The 14976-nt window shown below is 52.9% G+C and overlaps 1 protein-coding gene across 7 annotated transcripts in view; it reads left to right on the top strand.

Annotated features, from left to right (window-relative positions):
- The window catches only part of RASAL1 (RAS protein activator like 1), a 32857-nt gene that overhangs the window by 16681 nt on the left and 1200 nt on the right, over positions 1-14976 (top strand). For 4 of the 7 annotated variants that reach the window (XM_064272236.1, XM_064272237.1, XM_064272240.1 and 1 more), the window contains 13 exons: positions 1192-1280; positions 1839-1956; positions 2102-2255; positions 2580-2644; positions 3012-3124; positions 4449-4641; positions 7620-7760; positions 8350-8494; positions 10104-10276; positions 11996-12133; positions 12213-12348; positions 13522-13642; positions 14662-14738. In XM_064272236.1, coding sequence (XP_064128306.1) covers positions 1192-1280; positions 1839-1956; positions 2102-2255; positions 2580-2644; positions 3012-3124; positions 4449-4641; positions 7620-7760; positions 8350-8494; positions 10104-10276; positions 11996-12133; positions 12213-12348; positions 13522-13642; positions 14662-14738 — 1663 coding nt within the window. The remainder of the gene's footprint in view (positions 1-1191; positions 1281-1838; positions 1957-2101; positions 2256-2579; positions 2645-3011; positions 3125-4448; positions 4642-7619; positions 7761-8349; positions 8495-10103; positions 10277-11995; positions 12134-12212; positions 12349-13521; positions 13643-14661; positions 14739-14976) is intronic. The other 3 variants (XM_023559488.2, XM_023559491.2, XM_064272238.1) reach the window with 2 other exon arrangements.

Below are 14976 nucleotides of genomic sequence, written 5' to 3'. Positions count from 1 at the left end.
AGGACAACCGCGCACATGCCTTGTGCTTCTCCAGCAGGACCTCATTTGACTTAACCCTCAGACAGCCCTATGAAGCTGGGACTGTTGTTATCACCATTTTACAGATAAGGAAACCGAGGTTGAGAGAAATCAAATAGCTTGCCCAAGGTCACATGACTAAGAAATGACAGAACTGGGATCTGAGTTCAAGTCTCTCTGATTCAAGGCCTTCCTCCTGGAGCCTCAGCTTTCCCATCTGTTAAATGGCTGTGATTGCAGCTGCCTTCACAGGAATAGTGGGTGTGAAAATGGCTGTATACTCAGGGCTGTCATTTTTGTAAAAATTTTTAAAGGAGGCAGGTTTAGAGCAAATCAAAGACAGACTCAGTCATGCGTTGCTGGTAGGATTTTAAAATGGTGCAGCTGCTTTGGAAAACAGTCTGGCAGTTCCTCAGAAGGTTAAATATAGATTTACCATATGACCCAGCCCACTTCTAGGTATGCACCCAAGAGAGATGGAAACATATGTTTCCCCAAAAAGTTGTATTCAAATGTTTATAGCAGCATTAATTCATAGTAGCCGAAAAGTGAAAACAACCGAAATGCCCATCAACTGAGGAATGGATACCCGAAAAGTGGTCTTCCCATACAATGGAACGTGCCCGCTAATTGGCTCGGGATTTTGTGGTGTGGGAGGTGATGAAAATGTTCTCATATTAGTGGCGATGGTTTCACAACTCCGCGACTGTCCTAGAAACCACTGAATTGTACACTTCAAATAGGTGAATTGTATGGTACGTGAATTCTCTCTCAATAAAGCTGTTATTTAAAAAAGAGAGGGGGCAAGAGAGGGCTCAGGGACCTTCTGGCTTACCTTAAGGCTTTTGACGGATGTAATATGTGTCCCCAAACAGAACTGAAAAGATACCCAATCCAGCCATGTTTGAGTCCTGGCTCTGTCTCTAGCAGCTGTGTGACCTTGAGCCAGTCTCTCCACCTCTCTGAGCCCCTAGCAGGAGAAAATAACTGGGGGCTGGGGCAAGAACAGGGGAATTGATGCTGTGTCAGTGGGAGATGGTGGGGGTAGAGGGGGCCCCTGGCAGGCCATGCTGCCCTCCTTGGGTGATCTGTCTGAGCTCCTTTTCCACGCTGGAGGCGGGAGGTCTGGGTTGGACAGGGCATGGCTCAGCTGAGGGCCCATGTGCCCCACAGGTGGAGTTCCCTCCCCAGGTCCTGCAGCAGAACCCACCCAATGGCTGGTTCCGCCTCCTGCCGTTTCCCAGAGCTGAAGAGGATGTTGGGTAAATATGGGGCCCAGGGAGGGGGTCAGGCTGGAACTATACGGGGCACTGTGCCCAGCCAGCCCACACACTATCACCATGTCACTTCATTCATTCATGCATGCATGCATTCATTCAACAAATGTTTGTTGAATGCCACTCGATTTGGGCTTATGTATATCCAAAGGAGTTCACCTTAACACCCGCTCACCTATTCATGTAAAAACATGTCATTTCACATTACTGGGTTCTCACTATCCACACCTGTCTACACCCGTCCACACTATCCACAACTGACTACACTGCCCATACCTGTTCACACTGACCATTCCTGTACACACTTGTTTATGCTGGCCACATCTTTCCACGCTGGTCACACCTACGCAAACTATATGGTCTGCACATTTGTCCTTGCCCGTTCACGCCTGTTGATACCTGCTCACAGCTGATTTTCTGCTTATACCTATTCATACCTCCTCCATTTTGCCCACATCCATGCAAATATCCTTATCTGTGTTCACACCTGCACACCTGGCCATACATCCTTATGCTCCTTCACCTGTGACCTGGCCCTGGCAGGGGGCTCCTGGGGGCTCTGCGGCTGAAGGTGCGCCTGACCGAGGATCGTGTCCTGCCCTCCCCGTACTACCAGCCGCTAGTGGAGATGCTGATGGAGTCTGTGCTGAGGCCGGCGGAGGTGGGTGCACCAGGCACACGGTTCTGCTGGGGATGTGGGGGTGTCGGGATTATGGCCTCCCTGCTTCAGGGAGCCCCACCTGGGCTCTTCTGCATTGAAGCCCCAGGGCCTCAGACCACATCTCCCACCTCTCGCCCCCACCCAGGAGGATGCTGCTAGTCCCTTGGCTATCCTGGAGGAGCTAACCTTGGGGGACTGCCGCCAGGACCTTGCCACCAAGTTGGTGAAGCTCTTTCTCGGCCGGGGCCTGGCCGGGCCCTTCCTGGACTATCTCACCCGGCGCGAGGTGGCTCGGACCAGTGAGTTGCCCCTGGACTCCCAGACACTACTCCAGAAGGCTGGGCCTGCAGGAGGGTCCCTGTGTGTGAGGGTCCCTGCTGTGTGCACCTGCAACCAGCTTGGGAGCTCAGTCCTGGGCTCAGACCCTGGTTTTGCTATTTGTGAGTTGTGTGACCTTGGGCAACTCACTTATCCTGTCTGGGCTTCTGCACCATGAAAAGGGTTGACTGTATGGGTCTCCCTGATCCTGAGCTGGGAAGAATCATGACTTCCACCTTGGACGGCTGGGGTGAGCTGGGTCCAGCCCCCCATACCCCAGCAGTCCTTCCCCCCTGTCCTCTCAGCCGACCCCAATACTCTGTTCCGTTCTAACTCGCTGGCATCCAAGTCGATGGAACAGTTTATGAAGGTGAGAAGGGCTGGCAGGGCCGTGGGGCCGCTTCTGGAGAGGACACCCTTCCTGGTGCTTAGCTGGACACAGGGCTTGGCCAGCCTCAGGTGGCACTGGGTGGCTGGGCTGGAGTGTTGGTGGCTGGTGCCTGGCCTTGCCGTGGGCTGTGCCTCCCATAGTAGCCCTGCCCAGCCCTTGGTTGTACCCCACCTGATGCCCCCCAGCCTTGCCTCGTGTGCCCTGGAGGGTGTCCCCTGCCCCAGTTCTTGGATGTGCTGAGCCTTGTCTTGAGCTGCTCCCTGCATGCCCCCACCCCGCTCCCAGCTCATGAGCATGCCCCGGCCACACCCTCAGCCTTGCCCCGTGCGGTGCTCCCTGCCCCTAGCTCGTGGGCATGCCCTACCTGCACGAGGTCCTGAAGCCAGTGGTGAACCGCATCTTTGAGGAGAAGAAGTACATGGAGCTGGACCCATGCAAAATGGAGCTGGGCCGTACCCGGTGAGCAAAGCTTAAGGGGGGCCCCAACCCTCCTTCAGGCCCCTGTGTCCCTGAGCCTTGATAAGTGGGCAGAGCCAACTGTCACCCCACGCTAGGGGGACAGCTATCCAGGAGTTCACAGACAACCTCAGAGTCTTGAAAGTGAGCATGTGGTCCCTTAGGCTGTGTAGTGTAGTGGTTATGGGCAGGAATCTGAAACCCACCTCCCTGGGTTCAAATCCCAGCTCTGCCTCTTACCTTTCATGCCTGTTATTTCATCTGAAACATAAGTTCATGACATTGACCTCATGGGTTGTTATGGGGCTCATGAACCAGTGTGAGAATTAAATGTTACACATGCAAAGCCCAGCACACGGTAAGCACCCCAGAAGTATTATCTTTATTATGGTGGCAATGGTTTTATTATTCTCTTATTGTTGCCATCCTGAGTTGTAATCTCAACTTTGCCATTCATTTGCAAGGTAACTTCTCTGAACCTCAGTTCCCTCATCTGTTAAATGGGACCAATCAGGCTACTTAACCCATTTGGGTTGCCTTTTGGATCAAATAATCAAGACCAACTGACCCCGGATCAATTTCCAGAAGGCAGTTCATCCAGGGCTTAGCTAGCTGACTCCATGCTTTGCTCCCCTGGAGTGTGCAGTCTGCAGGTGAACAAGACAGACACTAAACCTGTAGCTAGAGAAGGGAGGAAGATAACTGCAGGAAGAAAAGTGCTATTCCGTCCTCCATTCAACAAAACACTTGAGCAGCTGCTGTGTGCCAGGCACTGGGCTGAACAATGAGGATACATTGGAGCAAATGGACACACACACCCCTTCTTGGGAAAGACAGATAATAAACTAAAGGAGAAGGGTATTGGAGACGACCAGCAGACTAGAGGAAATAAAACAGGGAAGGGGTGGGAAGTGCCAGCAGGCGGGAATGGGGTCCTACAGACAGCCTCCAAGAGAGGGGGACATTTGAGCAAGGACTTGAAGGAGGTGAAGGAGGGAGTCATGGGAAGACCTGGTGGGACAGTGTTAGAGGCAGAGGAAAGAGCAAGTGCAAAGGCCCTGAGGTTGGAGGATGGGTTTGGCATGTCCATAGTGGAAATGCAATGACCCAGGGTCTGTGATGATGAGCAATGGGGTAGGACAGCCTCCTCGAGGAGGAGACACTTAAGCCGAATGTGTGGGTAAGAGTGTTCCAGGCAGAGGGAACAGCATGTGCAAAGGCTCTGAGGTGGGAATGATTTCAGCGTGTTTGAGGAAGAACAAGAAGCCCGAGGTTGCACAGACAGATGCTGTGCTCTAAGGATGAGCTGCCCCACTTGCTCCTCCAGGCGGATTTCCTTCAAGGGCACGTCCTCAGAGGAGCATGTGAGGGAGACCAGCCTGGGGCTGCTGACTGGCTACTTGGGACCCATCATGGACGCCATTGTGGGCTCTGTGGAGCGCTGTCCGCCCGCCATGCGCCTGGCCTTTAAGCAGCTGCGCCGGCGCGTGGAGGAGCACTTCCCCCAGGCGGAGCACGAGGTGGGTATGGTGGGCCAGGTGCTCCCATTGGGCAGGTGGGAAGACTGAGGCTGAGGAGGGGCAGTGACTTGTCCAGGGTCGCACGGAGAGGCAGAGGTGGGACCAGGACCTAGGCTGTCTCTGCTAAAGCACTCTTCCAACAGAAGCGGGACAGCGTTGCTGGCAGCAGTAATAAAAACAACAACGAAAACAACTAACACTAGTTGTAGCCCTTACTGTGGCCAGACCTTGTTCTGAGTGGTTTACACATTTATTACTGCCTCCATCCACCCTACGAGGCCCATTTCACAGAGGCCCAGAGAGGTAAAGTCACAGCTCTGGAAAGCGGTGGCGCTGGATTAGGAACCCAGACAGGTTGGCTCTGAGTCTTGCTCATAACCACCAAATAATACAGTCTGGCACAAAGTAAGTGCTTCTTAAATTCCAGCTGTTATTGAGAGAGAGAGACACAGACAGCCAGCCACACAGATCTGGCACATTGTAGGTGCTCAGTCAGGACGAGACACCAAAAATAAAATTGAAAAATAAGTCCCTGACACCAAAGCTGAAAACGCAGAAGCTGTGGGTTTCAGGCAGGTGAGGTAAATGAATGAAGCAGGCGAGATGTGGGGCAGTAGGGAGTGGTGAGGACTGTGGCAAACTGCAGTACTCACAGTTTATCTAAAGGGGGCAGCTCCAGGCTATTATTACCACGTAGGAATTCAAAAAGAAAAAAAAAAAAGTCCATTGCTATCGAGTCGATTCTGACTCATAGTGGATCTACGGGACAGAGTAGAGCTGCCTCATGGGTTTCCAGGGAGCAGTTGGTGGTTTCAAATTGTTGCCCTTTTGATTAGCAGCTTTAGCTTTTAACCACTGCACCACCAGGTAGCAAGATGGTCTCATATTGCCAGAGCTGAGTTTTTTTTTTTTTTTTTTTAAGCCAAAATTCTAGATTTTATGTGGGGACTCTCAATTTTTTTAAATGATGGCACTAATTCATCTTTAAAAAAAACCCATCTTGGGCCAGTCATTACACATTTGTGGTTGGACTGGCCCAGCGGCCACCAGTTTGAGACCTCCTGGCTTAATGCTCAGCACAGCCTGCGAGGTGCTGCCATTGTCCTTACGGACAAATGACATTGGGGAAGATGAAGACTAACTCTTACACAGCCCTGATGTAGCAGAAATGCGCGCCGGGATCTAACCTGCTGAACGGTGAAGCTGGAATGGCCCAATCCTAGAGCCGTTATTTACACCACATTGCTCCCCACTTCCTTTTAGATGGGGAACCCAAGGCCCGGAAAGGCAAAGAGCCTGGGCCAAGGGTTGCAAATTTAGACCTAGGTCTCCAGACTCCGGGCTGAATGTCTTTCCCCTCAGCCCTCCCTCCCCTCAGCCCCTCCTTATGCTCAAGGAGTGCACTCTGGGCTCTAAACTGGGACATGGCTTGATTGACACCCCACTTTGCTGGGGTCTCACCTGAGCTGCTGGCAGAGGTGCTAAGTGGGGCAGAGCTGTGGCTGGAAGGAGGGACGCCAAGGGGGCAGCTCCCCAGACAGCCCAGCCCTTGCGAGAGAGCCAGTATCAGGGACACGCCAGTGCCCCCCCTAGTTCTTGGCCTCAAGGTGGGCAGTGGCCTTAGGCAGGGAGCAGGGACTTTCTGAGGCCCATGAGGGTGGGTGGGATCAGAGGAACCCAAGGGAGCCCCTCTCTGATGCTCTGACACCTGTTTTTCCCCTCAAGAAAGGACGAAGCTGATGTCAAAGGCTAAATTTACACTGGAACCTGGCTGGGGAGGGGGTGGTCACCTTGAGGGCAGCTCAGGATTCGAGGGGAGCCTGGGGGAATGTCGGGAGACAGAGACCCTCCACCTGGGCAGCTCTGGGGCCCAGCTCCTGGCAGGGCTTGTTGTCAAGGCTGAGGTGCCCCAGGGAGCTGGGCCACACCGAGAGGAAGGTACTGTCTCATGTGTGAATACCACCCCTAAAAAAACACAGGAGCACAGTCTCGGGCTAAATATAGCTGGTGAGTGTGAGAGGTGGGTGCGGAGCTGGTATTGGGGGATCCAGATGCACCCAGGATGAAGGCACACCCTCTCCCGGAGCCTTTAGTGCTAGAGCTGAGGGAACCCGCCTCACACGGAGGGCCACCAGACTTTACAGTTTGTAAGGGGCAGAGGCCTGGGGCTGAAGAGGGCACATGGGATGAGTTCTGGAGCTGTCTGAACTGGTTTCACTACTTAGCCTCAGTTTCCTCGTCTGTACAATGTGGATGACAAGACCTACCCCACAGAGTTATTTGAGGGTTAAATGTGACAGTTTAAGCTTAGCTCCTGGCCCGCAGTGAGTGAGCACTCCACAGTAGCTGGCGTTCAATGGCAGTGGAGCATGGTTAACAGTAGAGTTCAAATCCTGCCTGAGTTCAAATTCTGACTCTGCCACTTATGACCTTGGGTAAGTGACCTTCCTTCTCTGGTCCTCGGTTGCCTCCTTTGTAAAATGGGGATGGTAATCCCTCCTAGGCTGAGTATTAAATGAACACATGTATGGAGAAGTGCCTAGCCTGTTGCTGTTATTACCGTAGGTTATACAGATATGGGTTTGAATCCTCCTCCACTCATCAGCTCTGTGACCTTGGGTCAGTCACTTGACATCTGTGAGCTTCTGCTTCCTTATTTGTAAAGTGGGACTAATAATGGTGCCTTCCTCATAAGCCTGTGCCCTTAGGACAGTGCCTGTCACAAAGCCAACTCTGAGGACCATTGGCTAAATCTGAATGTGCAGGTCCGGTCTTGGCCTTCCATTTTTCAGGTGGAGAAACTGAGGCATAAAGAGGAAAAGAGATTTCCAAGTCCACACATCTGGTCCTTGGCTGAACTTCTTGATGGTCTACGTCCCACTTCCCTTGCACCACCAATCTCTAGGCCCTGCTGCCTCAGTTTCCCTAGCTGGGAAATGGGCAATGGGGGCCCCCCCCTCACCTGCCACTTCTTCCAGCAGGACTTGAAGTACCTGGCCATTAGCGGCTTCCTCTTCCTGCGATTCTTTGCACCTGCCATCCTCACTCCGAAGCTGTTTGACCTCCGGGACCAGCACGCAGACCCCCAAACCAGTCGCTCGCTGGTGCTCCTCGCCAAGGTGTCTGGAGTAGAGATCCCCATCCCCAAAGCTCTCAGGCAGGGGAAAGCGTGGTAGGAAAAAAGCTGAGAGGCCAGACACTCAGAAGACCCACCTGAGACCCAGAGAAACCCAAGTGTGAAGCACCACTAATTAGCATTCCACTCTGAGTGTGAAGGCAGTCATTAAGCTCTTCAATCTCCTCTTTTGAAATGAAGTCCCTACCTGTTAAGGAGGAAAGTGGGAAGCAGGCTAGCAGTCCTTTACACTTTAGTGTGAATTAGCTCATCGTTTACAACGTGGTAACATCTTGAGATTCTTTGGGCTCCAGAGTATGCATGGTAGGATTGGGCAGTACTGGGTGGGGAGATCTAGGCCTGTGGGGAGTGATAGGGTAAGGACAACAGGTGAAGACTGCAAAAGGTGAAGGGGGCAACAGATTTTCTAATACAGGCTCTGCGATGGGTCTTCTCTGTCAAGCAATGGTTTGGAAGTCAGGACTCTGGGACTGTGTTTGGGGTCCACGGGGGGCTTCCCCTCTCTTGCCCTCTACCTGCCCCCCCCCCCCACAGTGGCTTTGACCCTGGCATCTCCTGCCTCTCTGCTCCAGGCTGTGCAGAGCATTGGGAACCTGGGCCAGCAGCTGGGCCAGGGCAAGGAGCTGTGGATGGCCCCCCTACATCCCTTCCTGCTGCAGAGTATCTTGGGCGTGAGAGACTTCCTGGACCAGCTGGTGGACGTGGAAGGGGAGGGGGGTGAGTTCCCGGGCCCTGCCACACTGGGCTAGTCACCTGCTGGGCCCTCAGGACCTGCCTTACACCCTCCCCTCCCCGGCACTGAGAATGTGGATCTAGCTAACATTTCCTGGTATTTTACTATGCTAGGTCCTGGAGATGGATAGGGTCCAGGTCCCACCCTTCAGGCCATTCCAGCCAATGAGGGGATGTGGGTGGGACCATGGCACAGAGTGCATTCAATCAATAAATATCCTGGTGGGGCAGTGGTAAAGCATTAGGCCGCGAACTGAAAGGCTGGCAGTTCAAACTCACCAGCTGCTCCACGGGAGAACGATGTGGCAGTCTGCTTCTGTAAAGATTACAGCCTTGGAAACTCTATGGGGCAGTTCTACTCTGTCCTATGGCATTGCAATGAGTCGGAATCAACTCAATGGCACACAACAACAACGTCACAGGCACCACCTCTGGTGCTGGAGATGCAGTAATGAGCAAGACAGAAGAAAATCCTGCCCTAATGCAAGCTTCACTCTAGCTGGCCACAGGCTGTAAACAAGACAAATAAGTAAATTATAAATGCTAAGGATAAAAAATAAAGCAGGGAAGGGGGCTAGGGAGCACATGGGTGGAGGTGGTTGCTGTTGTTAGGTGCCATTGAGTTGATTCCAACTCATAGTGACCCTATGCACAACAGAATGAAACACTGCCTGGTCCTGCGCCATCCTCACAATTGTTGCTATGCTTGAGCCCATTGTTGTAGCCACTGTGTCAATCCATCTCACTGAGGGTCTTCTTCTTTTTCCCTGGCCCTCTACTTTACCAAGCATGATGTCCTACTCCAGGGACTGATATCCTCTTGATAACATGTCCAAAGTATTTGAGACATAGTCTTGCCATCCTCGCTTCTAAGGATGGAGGTGGCAGGCAAAAATTCTAGATAGGCTGAACAGGAATGGCCTTGGGGAGGTGACATCAGAGTAAAGACCTGGAGGAGGACAGAGATGAGTCATGAGGATCCTGGGGGAGAGTGTTCCAGGCAGAGGGAACAGAAAGTGCAAAGGCCCTGAGGTAGGGACAACAGTGAGAAGGCCAAGTGAAGAGTAAATGGGGGGAGAGGGGAAGAGGGGGGCCCAGACCATGTAAGGTTTTGGAGACCACTGTAAGAATTTTGGCTTTTACTTGGAGTGAAAAGGAGCAATGGAGGGTTTTATGCAGAGATGGGGTTGAGTCCATGTCACCGTGCAGGGTCCAAGTTATGACACAGTTGAATTCAAGTCATACAGGAGCCGCCTACTGAAATGTGGAGCCCTGGTTGTGGCATGGTGGGGTCTTTGTGGCAGTAGGGAGGGGTCTGTGTCCTGCTCCTTGGGGGTGGAGAGATCCAGGACCTTCCCAGGACTGGGCTCCACGGGGTGTGGCTCTCCCTGCTGGCTGCCTGCACCACCGACTGCAAATTCCAGGCCCCTACCCTGGGCCTCAATTCCTTTTGGAGCAAGTGGAGGTCAAAGGCCATCATGTTCATCCTCCAGGGGGCAGAGAAACAAGCTCATCTATGGGGGCACTGGGTCTGCTGGTGGGGCAGGTGGACCCTGGATAGGGAGGGCTGACTTTTCCCCTCCCCATTTCCCAGAGGCTGGGGGCTCAGCCAGGGCCCTGGTCCCGCCCTCAGTGACCATTCGAGAAGGCTACCTGCTGAAGCGCAAGGAGGAGCCTGCCAGCCTGGCAACACGTTTCGCCTTCAAGAAGCGCTACTTCTGGCTCAGCGGGGAGACGCTGTCCTACTCCAAGACTCCTGAGTGGCAGGTGGGGCCCAGCCCACAGTGAAGGGGTTTCCAGTGGCAGCCCCCCTCATAGAGCTCCTCTTTGTACCTAGGAGGAAACTGAAGCCCAGAGCACACCCAAGGGTTTGCTTAAGGCCCCCCAGCAACTTAGGAACTCCCAGCTCTCAGGCTAGGCTCTGCTCACAGCTTGGGGCAACTGTAGACACAGGACAGGAGCAGGCATACAGCTACACATGCTGACCACGCATCCAAATGTGCATGGAGAGACCCAGACATGCCCTCCCTTGTGGGGGCACACACAGGGCACGGGCACTGCTTGACCACCCTCACATGTCCCCACCCAGATTTATACCCACACGCTACGTAGACTCACATGAAACCTGAGGAGCTCACTTGCGGGACATGCCCAGCTGGGCAGACACATTTCCAGGCCTGCATTCATTTATTCATTCTGCAAACCTTTATTGAGTGCCGACTCACTGCCATATACTGTTCTCGTGAGGCTGGTGTTCAAGGTTGGTACCCATCCCTATAGATGCCATTCATAAACTGTAATGGCAGACATTGCAGAGAGTGCACACCCTTATTATCCCTGGTGGCACAATGGTTAAGCGCTGGGCTGCTAACAGAAAGGTTGGCTGTTCTAACCTACCCAGTGAGTCCACGGGAGAAAGATCTGGAAATCAGCTTCCATAAAGATTGTCATTGTTGGGTGCCGTCGAGTTGATTTAGACTCACAGCAATCCCATGTGACAGAGTAGAACTGCCCTATAGGGTTTTCAAGGTGGTGCAGTGGTTAAAGCAATCAACTGCTAACCGAAAGTTCAGCAGTTTGAAACCATCCTTGGCTCTGAGGGAGAAAGATGTGGCAGTCTGCTTCTGTAGAGACGTACAGCCTTGGAAACCCTATGAGGTCGCTTTGGGTAGGAATCGGCTCAACGGCAGTGGGTTTGGTTTTTTGGTATTTAAAATTTTTATGTGAGCAGACAGCCTAGAAAACCCTATGGAGCAACTGTACTCTGTCACATGGGGTCTCTGTGAGTCAAAATCTACTCAATGGCACCTCTAACAACAACTTCTAGAAGTCTACTCCCTAGGTGCCAATTCCGGCTCCACCACGTACCAGCTGTGTGACCTTGGAAGAGTCATTTATCCTCTTGTGCCTGTTTCCTTATCTGCAAACTGGGGAAAGTAACAGACTGAACCTCTGAGGTTTGTTAGGATGATGACTTGCATTGACAAATACAAAGCACTTAGAAGGGCATCCTGAGCTCCATGTAAGTGGTAGCCAGTATTATCATTATGCAGCCCTGGTGACACAGTGGTTAAGTACTTGGCTGCTAACCAAAAGGTTGGAGGTTCCAACCCACTCAGCAGCTCCATGGGAGAAAAGACCTGGCAATCTGCTCCCATAAAGATTATACCCTAGGGAACCCTATGGGGCAGTCATACTTTGTCACATAGGGTTGCTATGAGTCCGAATCGACTTGAGGGCCTGTATCTACAATATTATCATCATCATCACCATTACTGTTATTAAAGAAGAGGAAACTGATGCCCAGAGAAGTTGTCACCTGCTCAGAGGGACTCAGATATGGACAGTCAGTGGACACGCTCACACAGCATAAACAGGCCGAGTTGAGTGTCCCACCGTCGGGGGTACCCCCTGATACACAGCCCAGAAAGCTGACCCTGGGCCCCAGTCCCCAGCCCGCCCGGCAGCGACTGTCCTCTTTCCCAGAAGCGCTCCTCCATCCCGGTGTCGCACATTCGCGCCGTGGAGCGTGTGGATGAGAGCGCCTTCCAGCTGCCCCAAGTGATGCAGGTGGTGACGCAGGACGGCGCGGGGCCACTGCACACCACCTACCTCCAGTGTAAGGTGAGGCGCCGCAAAGATGGGGCTTGGGGGGCTTTCCTGGGGCCCCACCCTATCCCCTGACGCCCCCCATTTCCTATAGAACGTGAGCGAACTGAACCAATGGCTGTCGGCCCTCCGCAAGGCCAGTGCCCACAACCCAGACAAGCTTGCCGCCTGCCACCCGGGTGCCTTCCGCAGCGGACGCTGGACCTGCTGCCTCCAGGCCGAGCGCTCAGGTGAGGAGGCGGGGCGGGCTTCAGGCTCCGCCTCCCCACCTGTCAATCAGCGGGCGCCCGCCTCGGGCCTGGGCTAGCAGTGCAGCTTGGGGGAAGTTACTGGACTCAGTCTCCACAACTGTGAAATGGGGTTGCTAAAAGTATTTAAGGAACCCTGGTGGCACAGTGGTTAAAGAGCTCGGCTGCTAGCCAAAAGATCAGCGGTTCGAATCCATCCAGCAGCTCCATGGGAGAAAAGACTTGGCAGTCTGCTTCTATAAAGATTTACATGCTTGGAAACCCTATGGGGCAATTCTACTGTGCCTATAGGGTCGCTGTGAGTCAGAAGCGACTCCACAGCACTGGGTAAGATTGCTTACCTCATAGGGTTGTTCTGAGGATTAAATGAGTTCATATGTGATAAACCTTAAAACACTGCTTGGCCCATAGCAAGTGTTCATTCAGTGTGAGATAATTTTTAAGTACCTACTATATGCCAGGGAAACCCTGGTGGTGTGTAGTGGTTAAGTGCTATGGCTGCTAACCAAGAGATCAGCAGTTCGAATCCACTAGGCGCTCCTTGGCAACTCTATGGGGCAGTTCTACTCTGTCTTATAGGGTCACTATGAGTCAGAATCAACTCGACGGCAGTGGGTGGGTATATGCCAGGCATTTAGTGGCAGACAGACATCATGCCTGTTTTTAAGGGAGATGAGTGCATAACCAGACAATTATAATACAGTGTCATAAGTGCTAGGAAGAGGCCTTTGAGACTCCAGAGGGTGCCTCTGAGCCAGCCCCAGGGTGAGGGATCAAGGAGGGCTTCCTGGAGAAGGTGCTGCTCAAATGTGACCAGAGAAGAGTAGGAGCTAAGCAGTAAAATTGGAGCCAGGGATGGGATAGGGAGGAGTGTTTCTGGCAGAGCAGACAGAGTGAGCAAAGGCATGGAGGTGAGATGGAGTGGGCTGGAGGGCTGAAAAGGTTCTGGGTGGCAGGAGCCTAGAATGTGGGAGGTGGATGGTGAGGGGTGAGGCTATGGCTGGAGTCCAGGGACAAGGTGATGGGAGCTTCAGGGAAGCAGTAGGTTTGGAGAAAGATTTTAGAGGCAGAAGGAGCAGGGCTTGGCAGTTGACCTGGCCATGGAGGCTTCTGGGAGGGAAGGGGGAGTCACCGACCATGCTATGTCCCCCTCAGCCGCTGGCTGCAGCCGCACACACTCAGCTGTCACCCTGGGGGACTGGAGTGACCCTCTGGATCCTGATGCAGAGACCCAGACGGTGTATCGGCAGCTGCTTCTGGGGCGGGACCAGCTCAGGTGAGTGCCCTCACCTGGCTCACATCACCCTATGACCAGCTGGGCCAACTGCCTACTCTGGCCCCCACATTCACTTAATCATTCTTTCCATGAGCCTCTGGGGGGCCAGGTACAGGGCAAGCACTGGGTGTCCACAAAGGCAAGGCTTGGAAACCTCCTTGACCTGGCCCTAGCACGGAGCTGGATCCTGGGAGCTTAATCATACCCAGGGCTCCAGAGACAGGGCCACAGTTCACACAAAGTCCTGATCTCCTGAGCTTGCTATATGACCTTGGACATGTCTTTCCCCCTTCCTGGCCTCTGGATCACCATTGTTCAGTGAAACTGGCTTGCCTGGGTTCAAATTCTGACCCAGCCACTTACTTACTGGCTGCATGATCTTGGACAAGTTGACATTAAGTATTCCCTACTTCATTTTCCTTACTGGGAAATGGGGATAAGCTTAGTACTTACCTCATAAGACTGTCCTGAGGATCAAATGAACTAATACAGGTAAAGCACTTCATAGGTGCCCATCCACACATAGTTAGCTTTTAATAAATGGCGGTGCAATGGTTAAGCACTCAGCTTCTAACCGAAAGGTTGGTGGTTCAAATCCACCCAGAGGCTCTGTGAGAGAAAGACCTGACCATCTGCTCCTGTAAAGATTACAGCCAAGAAAACCCTCTGCAGCAGTTCTACTCTGTCACATGGGGTCACAGTGGGTTGCTGTGAGTTGGAATCTGCTCGAGGGCATCCAGCACCATTGCTGTTATGTTGTGTGACCTTAGGCAAGTTACTTTACCTCTCTGTCTCAGTGCTCAATTTGTATAATGGAGCTAATAGGGTTGTTGTGATAATTAAAGGGCTTAGAACAGTGTCTGACACTCTCAGTGTTTGCTGAGAAGATGATAACAAGGAAGACAATGAGGAGGAGGGGGAGGAAACACCTGTAATCTCTCCTGCAACCAGCAGACAATTCCTGAGGTAGGGAGTAGGATTCAAAACCAGTCCTTGTCTTTCTCCCTCTCAACTTCCAGGATGAAATTCCTGGAGGATTCTAACATGGATACAACTCTGGGGGCCGACACAGGGAAGGGCCCCAGTGTCAAGGGAGGTAAGGGGTTAAGGAGGCCCCTTTTCTTTGCTACCTTCTCCTCTCTCACAACTTGCCAAGCACACCCTTTCTCCCTCCCTCCCACCCTCCCTCCCCTGTTTCCAGTCCACCATGGGTGGGGGATCTGTGTGTGGCCTGGGACCTCTGGCCTATTTTAGGATTATCAGGGCACATGCAAATAACCCACTGGGTCCAGGCTATGGTGGTCTACCCTGGCCTGGCTGAGTCACCACGGCCC

This window comes from Loxodonta africana, chromosome 19 (assembly GCF_030014295.1).
Source record: "Loxodonta africana isolate mLoxAfr1 chromosome 19, mLoxAfr1.hap2, whole genome shotgun sequence".
Lineage (NCBI taxonomy): Eukaryota > Metazoa > Chordata > Mammalia > Proboscidea > Elephantidae > Loxodonta > Loxodonta africana.
The sequence above is the reverse complement of the archived record's forward strand: the minus strand, read 5'-3'. Positions and strand labels throughout refer to the sequence as shown.